This window comes from Ambystoma mexicanum, chromosome 3q (assembly GCF_040938575.1).
Source record: "Ambystoma mexicanum isolate Mex_15411 chromosome 3q, UKY_AmexF1_1, whole genome shotgun sequence".
NCBI lineage: Eukaryota > Metazoa > Chordata > Amphibia > Caudata > Ambystomatidae > Ambystoma > Ambystoma mexicanum.
Genome location: NC_090926.1, coordinates 248,234,453 through 248,247,619, shown reverse-complemented (window position 1 = coordinate 248,247,619; position 13,167 = coordinate 248,234,453). Strand labels below are relative to the sequence as shown.

The 13,167-nt window shown below is 45.6% G+C and overlaps 1 protein-coding gene across 3 annotated transcripts in view; it reads left to right on the top strand.

The window, feature by feature from the left end:
* The window catches only part of RACGAP1 (Rac GTPase activating protein 1), a 176,102-nt gene that overhangs the window by 56,999 nt on the left and 105,936 nt on the right, over nucleotides 1-13,167 (top strand). For all 3 annotated transcript variants that reach the window (XM_069653668.1, XM_069653669.1, XM_069653670.1), the window contains exons 2-5: nucleotides 2,544-2,635; nucleotides 5,460-5,662; nucleotides 5,902-6,035; nucleotides 10,626-10,695. In XM_069653668.1, the coding sequence (XP_069509769.1) occupies nucleotides 2,544-2,635; nucleotides 5,460-5,662; nucleotides 5,902-6,035; nucleotides 10,626-10,695 (499 nt within the window). The remainder of the gene's footprint in view (nucleotides 1-2,543; nucleotides 2,636-5,459; nucleotides 5,663-5,901; nucleotides 6,036-10,625; nucleotides 10,696-13,167) is intronic.

Genomic DNA, 13,167 nt, shown 5'->3' with positions numbered 1-13,167 from the left:
CATGTCTATACATTGTGTGCATGTGTGTTGTAGGAAAAGGCCATAAATGTGCATGGGAATACAGGTTTCTAGGCTAGGGTTGTAGCATCTTGGGTCAGTTCTGGTCTAACTGGCATATGCAGGTACCTACAAAAGATGTGGTTGTAATGATTTAAAAAAAACAGGCTTTTTACCCTCAACGAACACTGGGACTATTTGTGCAATTGTACATTCACCCTAACGGGTCTCAATTTGCACTCGCCACTTGTCCCGTGTTTGGTAATTTCTAGGCTACACAATAATAGCGGTATGGCTATTGAAACCAAATTCCAGGACACTGATGTGTCGGTACCAGTGAAAGTGCAAGGTGGTTTTATTAGCAGACATTGAAACCCCTCGTTGAAGATTTTCCTTGAGTATTGTTTGCAGGGCTCAGGTTCCACCACCTTGCATGGTTTTACTGAGTTCCAAAAAGTTGGGGGCCAGCCCAGGCCCAAATCTCAGGAGGTGAGCAGTGTGGTCAGAAGATAGAGCAATCACTTTTATATGCATCAAGGGGTCCACACTAAATATTAGAAAAATACTACCTTTATATAGCTATGGCAAATGAGAATCGCTGTATTCACAGTTATGTAAAACTCTACGCTATACATGGAAAGCAAAAATGGTTAAGTCTCAAGTTCTTTTTCAGAGCATGAAGAACTCTTTTAAAAGGTAAAGGAAGGTTAAAGTAATTCAAAGGAAATGAACGGGACATACATCGGAAAGGCAATGATCTTTGTGAACAAAGGTCCCACCAGAAAGTAGAACTGTCTTAACGTTCCAGTCATATCTGATGGTTGGCAGTACCTTGGGTTCAAAGAAGGGGGGCCTCCCGATTGAGGATCCAGATGAAGAAGCCCTCCGGCATTGCAGACTTCCGGAGCCAGTGCTAGTCTGGTGCAAATGTCCAGGGGTGGTCCAGAAATAGGCCATGGGTGGGGGATGGATTATTAGTCTCCCACACAATTCCTATCCCCACGACACCCCAGCACCCTAAAACCGCCACTCATCTGTGCAAGCGGAGCAGAAAGTAGATGTTGGGTGACCCAGAGTCGAACTGGGACAAGAAATGGGCCCGGTGGCCCAACCCTTGCCTCACGACCCTTCACCTCTGATGACATCACCTGAAGTGATGTCATTTGACCCTACCACAAAATGACATCCCGGAAGAGATGAAACGCGACCTTTCACCCCTTAGGAAGTGGCATCAAATGGCATTGTTCCTTAGTACACTAAATTACTGTGAATCCAAGCAGACGTCCAATGCCAAATTATAATGCTATTGTATAGCACTTGCACTTCAGCTCTTTTTTTTATACAACAAATATGCATACAATATCACCCAAACTATGTTGGTACTCATTTAGCGACCTAAGAAGGATGAACGGCTTTTTGAAAAAGAAAGAAAGGAGAAAATATAGGTTTTTTTTTTCCTTTTTTTTTTCTTCCAAACCGGCCCAGGCATGACCAGAAACCAGCCCCCGCTTCCCAGGGACAATTTCGGCCCGGCCACGGGCCGAAAGGCCAATCCAACCGTCATGGGAGGCGCTGTTCCTCTGATCAGGAGCAGGTTTCCAATGATGTCAGTGTCTGGAGCCAACAGGCAGTAAGGATCATTGAAAACTTAAGTCTTTGGTTTGCAGCTTCGGCAATGCGGTCGTGCAACCCTGGTGGCCCAAACTCTTGAGGTTTGCATGATGGAACCAGTGTGCTTGCTAGGTGTCCCCAGATGAATACAATCTGGTCCAGCAGTCGCAGAGCATTGGGTCATCTGCATCATAGGCTCTCATGCTTCTGGGACAGTCAATGAGGTCAGGTGAGGTGATGCAGGGTTCCCTGCCGGATATAGTGGAGGGGCCCCACAGTTTACCACTTCTTCCTGGAGAGGCAACGCTTTGCTATTTGGATTTCTTGGCACACTTGAGGTGCTGGTGCAGAAGTGTAATCTTTTATAACGTACTTAATACCGGGGACCAGTCTCTAAGCGCGGGCCAGGATTTGAACCTGTGTTACTCTGCGTTGTCTTGCTTTCAAGACGAACGGGTTTCCTCCCCCCTCTCCCCCCCCCCTCCCCTTGAGCTTTCCTCTCAGCCGAACTGAAGTCCTCTTCCTTGAGCAGCGGGCCTTGCAGTTGTGCAGATTTGTGTTCAGCAGTAAAACCTGGTTGGGGGGAGGGGGTTGGAGGAGGGGAGGGTAAAGAGGTATTTTTATCCCCAAATGGGGGGGCTGGTGTGATTCCACCACACCAGTCTACCATTCTGACTATGTTCCAAGGTGAAAGTAGGCCGTTTCATCAATTACCAATGGCTAGTGGAGCGTTCTGCCCAGAGAGCGGTTTTCCTCACGGGGAGACCCTACAGTCTCTGCAAACAGATGTTATTCCTCAGCTGAAGTGAGCTGGGGTACTGGATGTCAAGATGGTGAAACAATTTCTGTATTGTAGTCTCATCCCTGGCCCTGACAGTGCCCTTCTCCACCTTTCTCTACTTGGTAAAGATTGTGACTGACCTCTTGTGTTTCAGGGAGATGGCGATGACGACCATGATGAACCTGCGCAATCTATTCGAGCAGCTGATCCGCCAGGTGGACGTGCTGAATGAGGGCATAGAACCCCGTAAGTCTGTCAACCTCAACTATATTTTGTTCCTCCTCTGGTCTACATAGTCTAACATTTATAGTATGGTGCGGGTGTGCTGTGGGTACATGGATTCCAGCTGTTCATAGCTTAGTTCACACAAGTATGTGCATTGGGTAGAAGGAAGTCCGCCTTTACTGTGTTGGTTTGGTGCAGTGACTATCTTAGCTTGGCAATGGTTGGCGCATATGTACAAGGGAGGCTTTTTTTTCCAGATGTTCCTCAGAGCTGTTTGCTAAAGGTTTGTCTCCAGGGTTGTTTCAATTCTCTAAAGCAGATTAAAATCGCATTCAAAGTCAATATTTATTCTGGTGCATTGTGCTTAGTTATATTCTGATACTTTTTGTCTTTGGGTGCTGACTTCTATGCTGGGTAAGAGTGTGGTAGGACTTGTGATGGGCCAAACCTCTGAGTGCCTTCTAAGGGGCTTAGGGCAGCCTCACAGGCTTTGAAGGCGAATTCAGTAAGGGGAACCACTTATGATTTTACTGGAGAGGTTGTTGTATTATGGGTTTGTTAGAGTAGTTGGGCCTTTCACTGGCCACCTATTAGAGCATTTGAAGGTACTCACTCCTGGTTCCAATAAGGGGCTGGGGCAGGCTAATTATTTTTTTTATTTTTCTTGATTTAATTGACATGCAATTTTTTTACAGGTATGTTATCTGTTAAATTCCATCCAGCTAAAATGGAGATAATCGGACACAAAGAAAAGCATCAAATGTTGGAAATCAAAGCCCAGTCCTCGTCGGTCTTTGGCCATGACCAACGGGCAATGTCAGTTTACTTCCTCATGACTTTAAGCCTTTAAGTCTTGGAGTTTTAAGTTCTGAAAGAACTGAGACAGCTAAGACATAGGATGTATCAACTCCTTCGATTAAACGAGACCACCATCCATCTTCACTCCAAGTTCACAGATCTTTAAATTTGTCATTCCCAAAAGATGGTTCTGTGAATCACCATCTGAACAGCACAAATGTATAGGTCTTATGGCCCATCCAATGGTACGAGTGTGGGGACAAGGTGCCCTGCTGGCAAAGTTGAGGGTTCCTCTCTGATCCTGTGTTCATGGTGTCAGGAGGCTTTCCCCAATTAAGGAACCTGGTTTTCCTCGAGTTGATTTGATTCTCACAATGGTAAACCTGGTGGGGCACCCAGTGCAGCACTCTGGAGGAGAGCGGGGTAGTGAAAAGGTACGGTAACACTTCACAACCTACAATAAGGGAATGCCTACACCAATTTCCAAAATGTGCAGTTGCTGGGCATGGAAAAGGTAAATCCAGTGCTACAGGTGAGTACCTTTTGTAAAATGTAGTGTAGTTTTGAGTCTGGACAGTGTGCCCTTGCCACGTTAGGATCACAAGAGCTTCTGGCCACCGAGGTTACAAATGTTTGGGTTAGGCTGTTCCCAACTCTGTGTACATTCTGAAGTTAAACCTGCTTTAGATGTTGCAGTGGTGCAAGCTTAAAGGTACATACTTGCGATTAAAGGAAATGAGCTATAATGTCCAGTTATAAGGCCAGCTCTTAGCTATGCGAGAATTTGGTGTGTTTTTTTAAATTTAATTTGAGGATTCTTGGGCACAGTTACTAAACACCCAGCAGCTTTGCCTCCTATCATGCCCTCTTGCAGCCTGGTAAACGGGGTGGGGTTTGGGAGGAAGGGGGTCTAGAGGATGAACATATGCACTGAATTTAGTGGAACCTGTGGGTGTTACCTACATGGTTCTGCATCTTAAACACACTGTTCTGACCCAGTACGCGGCTGGCTGCATCTTGAGCAGAATTGTTCAGCCCAGTATATCCCTGTAGACATTAACGCTTGCTTTGGTACTCCCCTGCTTTGTGTGGAAGGGCCTCCTTTTTTCTTTATTTAAAGCCTCACTGCAATTTGGAACATTGGTTAAAACAGCAATTCAAATAAAGCAGATAAACAATCCTGTTTCCTAGACAATCGGATCATTCCAAAAATACATAAAGCTCATTGTCGTGCCCTTTGGGTTGCATGTGTCGAAGTGCATGATCAATCTGTCCTCAAGGTGACAGTCTTAAGGTTCAGTTCCCTTTCCTAGTGTGTACTGGAACATGAGCCAGACCTACAAATGATAAAACGTATGGATTACTCCCATGTAGTTCCGCAAAATGCTTAGCCACTGGATAGTTCAGATCATTATTCTTAATCGCACGATAGTGTTGCAAGATGTGTATTTTCAAATGGCCGCACCTACATAGGCCATGCCACGCCACAGGGACATAGAATCAGATAAACTACCAAAGAAATTGACCAATTAATACCAGTTCGAATATCTAACTTCGTTCCACTCTTAGGATAACCAAAACATGTACCATAAATTGCTCCCACCACTTCAAAGTAAACATCCAGAAAAACAAATTATGTCATGCTATGTAAATGTAAGCTGTACGTTCAAGTCAGCTGTGTTCAGCAAGGACACCTATTCTTGATGAGACGTACCCCCCATACCCCACCAACAATATATCTCAGCCATTATATCACATGGTCTACAGCACATCGTACATTGGGGACCATGCAATTTCTTTTTCCCGTCGTACTAAATAAAGGTTGGCTATAAACAAGCACTGGGGACAGCAATGGGTTTCTGTGAAAGTATACTTTTGGGGTCAGCGACTTTCGGTGGATGGACCGTCTGAATGTTGAGCCTCTCCAAATCATTCTTCAATCGCTTTAATGTCACCTGCGCCGATACTTCCTTTTATAGCAGGTTGTGATCTGTGCTGCTTCCATCTATTCCTGACTACGTTCTACCCTGCGTCCCCTTTACTCTAGAGTTTATCCAGCTGGCCAAGACATTTGATGAGTTCCGGAAGAAGTGGCAGAAAACGGAGCTGGAGCTTGGGAGGGCCAAGGAGGTCTTGATGAAAACTGAGACGGAGCGCAGTGCCCTGGACGTGAAGCTGAAGCATGCTCGCAATCAAGTGGACGTGGAGATCAAGCGCAGGCAGCGAGCTGAAGCCGACTGTGAGCGTCTGGTGTGTATGGAGAGGGAGCAAGCACTTCCTCCACCTAGCCATCTCTCGAGTTCCTTTAATTGACACCCTCTTTTCAGTTAGGTTATTTCTTGTGGTAGGGCTGCATCCTTTCTTTGTCTAGAATTTGTATTTCATAGACCCTCATACCCTAATGGACGTTTCCCAGCACAGTGATTTATTCATTTATTTGCTTGCTTTGGTTGATGGGCAGCAGCTAACTCCTTTCTTGATTATCACAGGAGCGTCAGATCCAGCTTATCCGAGAACTGCTAATGTGTGATGCCTCTGGCTCCATTCAGCTGAGTGAGCAGCAGAAGAATGCCCTGGCTTTCCTAAACCACAACCGCACCCGGACGTCTGATGGTGCTAAAAGGTAGGTCCTTTTACACTTTGACACCAAACTTTGGTTACTTTGACGTACCGCCCTTTTCTGGAATTATTGGGAGTAGTCCATCCTTTTGGGCACCTTGCTCGTGCACAACTATTTCAGCTTGGTGTCTGCTCCCTACAACCACCTTATTCTTTGTATCTTTACATGCCTTTATTTGATCTTTGCTTTTGTATTGTTAAATACATGGAGCATCTTCTATTCTAATCAGATTGGATTCAGTCCTTATGTTGTCCATTTACTGGCAGGGCTAGTGTACCTACTCAGCAGCTGACCCAGTCTCCCGCTCTGGTACTCTCGCCCAGTGCAGTTTTTGTTTTCCTTTTGTGGAGGCAAGCGGGGGACTCCTCCGTCTCTCTATAGTAGTTTTCAGCATTCTTCTTTGTGAAGTATTGGTTGTGTTTATCCTCTACTTGAGCAATTCAGGCTAGGCAGGGGGGGGGGGCGGCAGAGGCTCTCTGACTCAGTGTGCGTTGGTGGAAGAGTTGTCGATATTCGGCAGAGCGTTGCTAATCCAGTACCAGGACTCTTGTGGGCCATTGATGGACACAGGGTTCTCAACCTTTTAGTGTGCCACTGCCCTCTAAGACTTCTGTACAGTTTAACCACCAATTCTTCGGTATGATTTGCTCGTCCTTGGGTTGGGGGGGCGGGGTGGGGAGGGTGAGAAATGGGGGCAGAGGGCTGATGGAGGCCACCCATGACTAATTTGAAGTAGAATAGTGGTGACTCGCCCATGCCACGCAGACCTCCTACATCAGTGGCGCTTTGTCCAGAAGGAGATGGCACAACAGTGACCCAGAAAAGCGCCCAAGGTGCCCAGTTTTGCCAGCGGAGCGTGTGAGGAAAAGGCACATTTTCAAATTGGGGGCGTGGGTGAGGGTTCGTTACAGGATGGCATCCCTCACTGCCTTCTCCCCAGCGCATATTGACTCGCACAATAGTTTTAAGTCCCATCAGAGAGTAGCCAACCTTGGAAGGAGGACTGGGAGGTATATTCTGTGCTGTTGCAGGAGGGGTGGGGGCGCATATGCCACAAGAGATCCCAGATAGGGGAGATGGAAACACATGCACTTGCTTTATGTCCTGGAATTAAGAAACGGGTCTGATCAGTGCAATGTTTTTGGGGTCCTGGCAGTGAAAGGGCTCCCAGTCCTGGATTTGGCGATGCAGGCATGGTCTGCAGCTTCGGAAAGACTAGCTTTGAGCCGAAGCTGTGATCCAGTGTTCCCCACGGGAGCGGGGATGGGAGTGCCGCTTTCTGATCTTCTGGAGAGGCGCAGTGCTTTGCTGTCTGGTTTGAAGGAGCATCTAAGGATGGTGCAGCGCTTTGTCTCGTCCTGGCTTCTCGTCCAGTCTGCGACTCACAAAACCCTGCACTCCGTCGTATAGTGAACCTGCACACTTTGCTCCTGTAAAGCTTACCTCTGTTCAGATTGCAAACTATATTGTAAATTTGTATATATGCCTCATCTCTGTACCCAGATCAATATCTGCTTTATATGCTTGCGTTTGCTACTTGTACATATATGTCTGCAACCTTGACTTGTAATTATATTCTGTGACTGGTTATGTGGTGATTTGTAACACACCATGTATATCTGGTATACGCGCCCAGATACCCATGGGTTAGGCGTGCTATATAAGAAAATAAACTAACTTGGCAGCAGGCCTTTCAGGGGTGCAGGTACAGAGTGCCAGCTGTACAATAGGCAAGTTGGTAAAAGGGGAGGTTTGCTTTATTTATCCCGCAGGAGCAAGTGATTGAGAACAGCACCCAATCAAGCAACACGTATCTTAACTGAGGGGTGGTCCTCCAGCGCCCGACTATCCCTCGAAACACACCCATGCACTATGGAAGGGCTTTCACGCAAAGTAAGTGGATCAGCACGGTCCCAGACAGGCCTTCGCATATGCCAGAGACATCTGGTTTCAGGCAGACTACTGCACCAGGCCTGGGATGAAGGGATCCAGAGGCGCCTCAGTTTCCAGTTTTATTTTATTTTATTTTTTTCATATGCGATGTGGCCAGATTTTTTTTTTTTCCTTTTCAACCTAAAGATTGCTGAATAATGCAGGGGGGAATTGGATGTGGGAGAGGGCGTAAGAGGTATGGGTCTTCGCTCCCCTGATTTTAGCAGTCAAAAATCACATAATTGCAATAAAAAAAATACTGCAGTGAAAGATCTTGGGTAAAACCATATAAAACCCAGCTGCCACTTGGGTGTGACCCTTCAGATCGTCAAGTCAAAGACAGCCTCATTTTTGTGAGGAGGGTCAAAAAGTACCCAGTTAGGAAAAGACTTTTCACGTGGATCTATTTTACACTAAGCAAAAACTACCACCAGCCTAACCACATGACTAACAGACGATCAGAATTCCCAGTTTTTAACCAGTTCCACCAACCAAAGCCTTGTCTGGGATTTCTTGGCTGTAGTCCGACCAAAGTGCATCCCCACATAGTTACTTTCGGACCAGAGAAGGAAGGTAAAAGGCCCAAATAACTGGGCTTAAGACTAAGTAGTAGCCATTGTGTGTGTATTGTAACTGAAAGCCGTATTGCAGTAAAAAAGTAAAGTAGCATGGTAGTGACTTGGAAAAAGAGTAAACCTCTGATCACTGCCACCATGCTTTTCTGTGCACATCACAAAAGTAACTAAAGAGACACTCGCAAAAAAAAAGAAGGGGCCACAATGTGTTTGGATGGCAGCAAATGTTTTGTAGGTGCAAAAAGAAATTGGAGAAGCGTTCCATGCACTGGGACGCGGAAGGGCTACGCGGTGCACCCCAAACAAAATGGGCTGAGCAGGTGCTAGACTAAAAAGACTGCACCCACCCCAAAATCCACTGACATTGCTAAAGCAGTTTGTGTACCACTCTGTTGGAGATACAACCACTAACCCTATGGGGAACACATCTAATGAAGGGGGAAGTCCAACCTCTCAAGTTGGGTTACTTGGACAGAGCGACACGGCTTATCTCTCAGGTAGGGGGGTAGTAGGCTGACAGGGGTACAGTTAGTGTGTATGTGTATATATATATATATATACACTCACTCTCAAGATGTAGCCATTAATACAGTATTAAAGAGCTACCAAGCATATTATATCAACATTAATGCCTATACAAGGGCTCTCCTAACCCCCAATGTCTATGGGCCCTCTACCATAGCTGAGCGGACCTAAAATAAACAAAGAACCGTAAAACCTAGCAGGAGGGTAAGTCCTCTGTGGGTCTGCACAATAATGTAGGGTCCTAAAGACCCCCACCTAGTATATATGGATGGTCAGCACGTGACCGATATCCTATGATATAGGATCAGAAGGAAAACGCACACTTTAACTACCTCCATATTACAGGAAAACGAGAGAAACCGGGGCACAAAGGGGCTGGCCACTGACCAACCACATCACTAAAAGGAGCTGGGAGAAAGGGGCCAGATAACTCACCATATTGCCACCTGGCCTTAGCCACCCCCACAGGAAGCGAGGGGGGTAGTCCAGAGGCTTAGATTGGGCTACACCTGTTAACACTAATGTGGAGGCTGCAATTGTGGCTCACAAAGGCCCGTGTGGACGGAACGGCTATTTTGAGGCTACCTCGTTGCCACACAGATAAAGGAAAGCCCTGAAACTCAAATGTCCAAGAGCAGGATTTAAAAGAAACCACTGTACCCTAAACGTGGCTGGGTCCGACTTAGTTTGGGTGGTGGCTTTAATGTTATACATTGGCTTCCTTGGCAATGAATGTGTGCTTTGTAGGTTTTGTCTTCAGTTTCGTGGGCCTGCTTATCCAGATTCTTGGCATGTTGCTGTCCTTCAATCCATTTCCAGATCTGCCTATCAATCCTATGGTTTGTAGAGCTGTTGGTTCTCTAGCCAGCCTGCCGCTGTCTTGAAGTGCCCCAGCAGTAAGGGCTGGGGAGGGGATCGGCACTTTTATCACGCCATTGTTTATGCGTATACGGATGTTCACTCCCAAGCGTTTTAAGTTGTGTAAAGAACCATTTTGGCCTAGTGGCCCTTTGGAGCCGCTCTTCCCATCCGGCTGCAGACTTTGCCAGTGGTTGGACCAGATGTTGGCGGCATTTCAGACCAGAGATCGTGATTGGAATGTGGATGAATTGTTGAATTAGCATTTATTAAAATGTGAGAACTGTTGCATTAATCGATCCTATGTAGAGCAAGCAGTTTTGATATGGCTGGCTTAATGGCAGCTGCTGATTGGAGGAAGTGGTAACGGTGTATGTAGCTGGGGAAAGCTTAACCGATACTGTTTTTCAGGCTCCGATTCAGTTGAACGGTAAACTCTCCTCTGCTTGCAAAAGGCTTCTTGCCAGTTTTTGAAAATGTGCTCTTCCTATCTTGCTCCAAACCATAAACGCTTTGCTGGCATAGATCAGATCACAATTTCCTTGTTCAATAATGCATGCACAATGTGCATGTCTGTGTTCCTCAAAACCAAAGCCCGTGGAACTTGTAGGGTCCCCACGGGTGTGGTTTTTATATTTTGTTTATTTTTTTATAAAAAATTCTCTCTCCAAGGGCGGAACTTACTTTCTCTCTCCATCTTTAGGCTGTCGACAATTGATGAATCTGCTTCCATTCTCTCAGACATCAGTTTTGACAAGACCGAGGACTCTGTGGTAAAGTGTTATTATTTTTATTTATTTATTTTTCCTGGCATTGCGCACAGTTGACTTTTTGTGTGAATCTTTGTGTGCGTTAGGACTAAGGCTCCCCGTTTTTTGTCATTTTTGCTCTGCAAAAGGAATGCGTTGCAACAAAGTTATTTTTTTACACATTTATTCAAATGAAAAATGTACCTTGCACTGGAATGTCTGCTTTGTGACCAGTACAGAGCGGGGCTACTGGGGATCAGGGCAAGTTCTGTTTCACCGTTTAGTTGAACTGGTTTTCTATTTGCTTAAAGTAGCACACGCACGCAACTTGACCCCTTCAAAGCAAAACGTTTTTTATGTTCTGCTTTACTGAAAATGACCACACTTTCAAACCGTTTTCTTGCCAAATGGGAATCTCATGGAGATGGATTGCAACAGATCAAAACAATCTCCATTTTGTTATTCTCCAGTACACTCACGCTAAAACTAAACGCACGTACTGGCACTTAACCCAAGGCCCTGCTCTACTGAACGCTTGGTTACCCCCTTCCTCGCGCCTCCGCCTGTACGCATGCTGGACTAGGACTAATAAGTTTGTCTGTCCCCCCGTCACCCTCCCCTTATTCTTTTGTGCCCCCCCTAACCATTCCCTAGCTTGGTCGCAACTGTAACACTTCATGCACTTGCACTAGGAGAAATGCTGTTTGGCCTAGTATGCTAGTTTTTCTGTTAGATCATTCGGAAACTTCAAGGCATAAGACTGATTACTGTGCTGCCTTGTTCCCACCCCGCTTTGAAGAACGCCACCCAGGTATAAGCGCTGTATAAATTACAATTTACACACAAACTGAACTTGCATCTCAAGCCAAATGCCGTTTTCACATAACCAAGAGACCTACATTTCCGTATTTGTGTTCAGTTTAAAAAAATACTTACTGGTACCCAAATTTCCTTCTGTGAAACCGGGAGTTTTTATTCAGTTATGAGGAATGTTGAGTGGTCTACAATGTGGGTACAACCAGTTTGGGTTTAATGGCACGTTGTAGACTGAGAGGAGGGGTTATCGCAGGATCATGACCCGCAACCAAGTTATGGCCCACAGGTGAAGGTGAGGGGCATAGGTTGGGGAAGGGTTTTTATCCCAAGCTATTATGTCCCCTCTTGAGGTATACAAGGCTATTGGCACATTGTGGTAGTAGCGATACATGATTTGGTGTTTAAAGTGAAGAGGTTGTTTTTAATATTGAGTGAAGTAAACCGACACACTCATAAAAGTGGTTATATTTTGTTGTGTTCAACAAGGTTATCTTAATTGAGTAAACTAGAGTGGGTTTAACATGAGAGTGCAGTGGCGGTCTTGTGAAGATGAACAGTTTATAAGAAATTAAAGGCATATTCCGATCGTTTTGCTTTTGGTGCTAGGATGAAAAAAAATGGTCCTCCCGGAAAGGAAGTGCCTTGTTGAAACAAACCTTGCCTAGAAATTGCATTGTAGTTTCCGTGTCTGCTTGTGAAGTCAAAAAGTTCAGAATGCACTGGAAGTCGACCAGCTAGATGTGCCTTAACAGTAATGACAGAGTTAATATTTGGTTCCCCTCAATCAAGGTCAAAACCTTCCTCCAACTACTCGATCGAGAATTGTGATTCCTGTTCTTGATAAAGTAAAAACACTTGGTGTTTTTTCTTAGAAGCGTTACTAGGTACAGAATCGCATGTGACTTGCATCTAAAAAAAACTCCCTACTACCTCAAGCTCCTCGGACAGATAGACTTAGAGACCCAAGCTACTCTTCACCGATGAGGCACGTTTGCCTATGCATGTGGTGTCGTGCAGAAGGGATGTGACCAAGCAGTTTGGGCTGGACTGCCCCTTTTGGGGTGGCACCAAGCCTGTTTTGCATATGGTTGAGCCTCTTTTGTAATGGCTTGGGCGGCGAAGAACGATGGTCTGGAGGGTTGCCCAGAGCAATGCCAGATGCTGAGATTAATTCGAAACCTTTCAGCCATCACCTCTTTTTGTTTTCTTCGGACAGATAAAGCCCTTCTTTTCAGAACAAAACTGCATTTCTCTTGCATGCGCCGCTGTTCTTCCCAGAATTGATTGTTCCAACGCTCTTGTGAGGGGCGCTAGTAAGAGTTGTACTCATAAAAACTGCAAGTCATTCAAAATGATGCCATCTGCATTGCAAAAAACGTGCCTCGTAACCCTCATATTTCTGAAATAAGCACTGGCTGCCAGTAGCAGCTCGGTGCGTTTTAAGATGCTTCCATTGGCCCATAACTGTTCAGTTATCTATTTTTCAGATAGGCTGACAAAGCATGAGCTTAAGAGGACGTTAAGGTCCACGGGTACTTGGCTGCTCTCATGTCCAAGAGCAGACTAACTTTGGGCAACGGAAAAGTCTTCTGCACTCTGGCTCCTAGAGCCTAGAATCAATTTCAGAAACGTTTGAAGACCTTCCTGTTTCAATACTTTCTCCATGTTCTGGTGGATCCC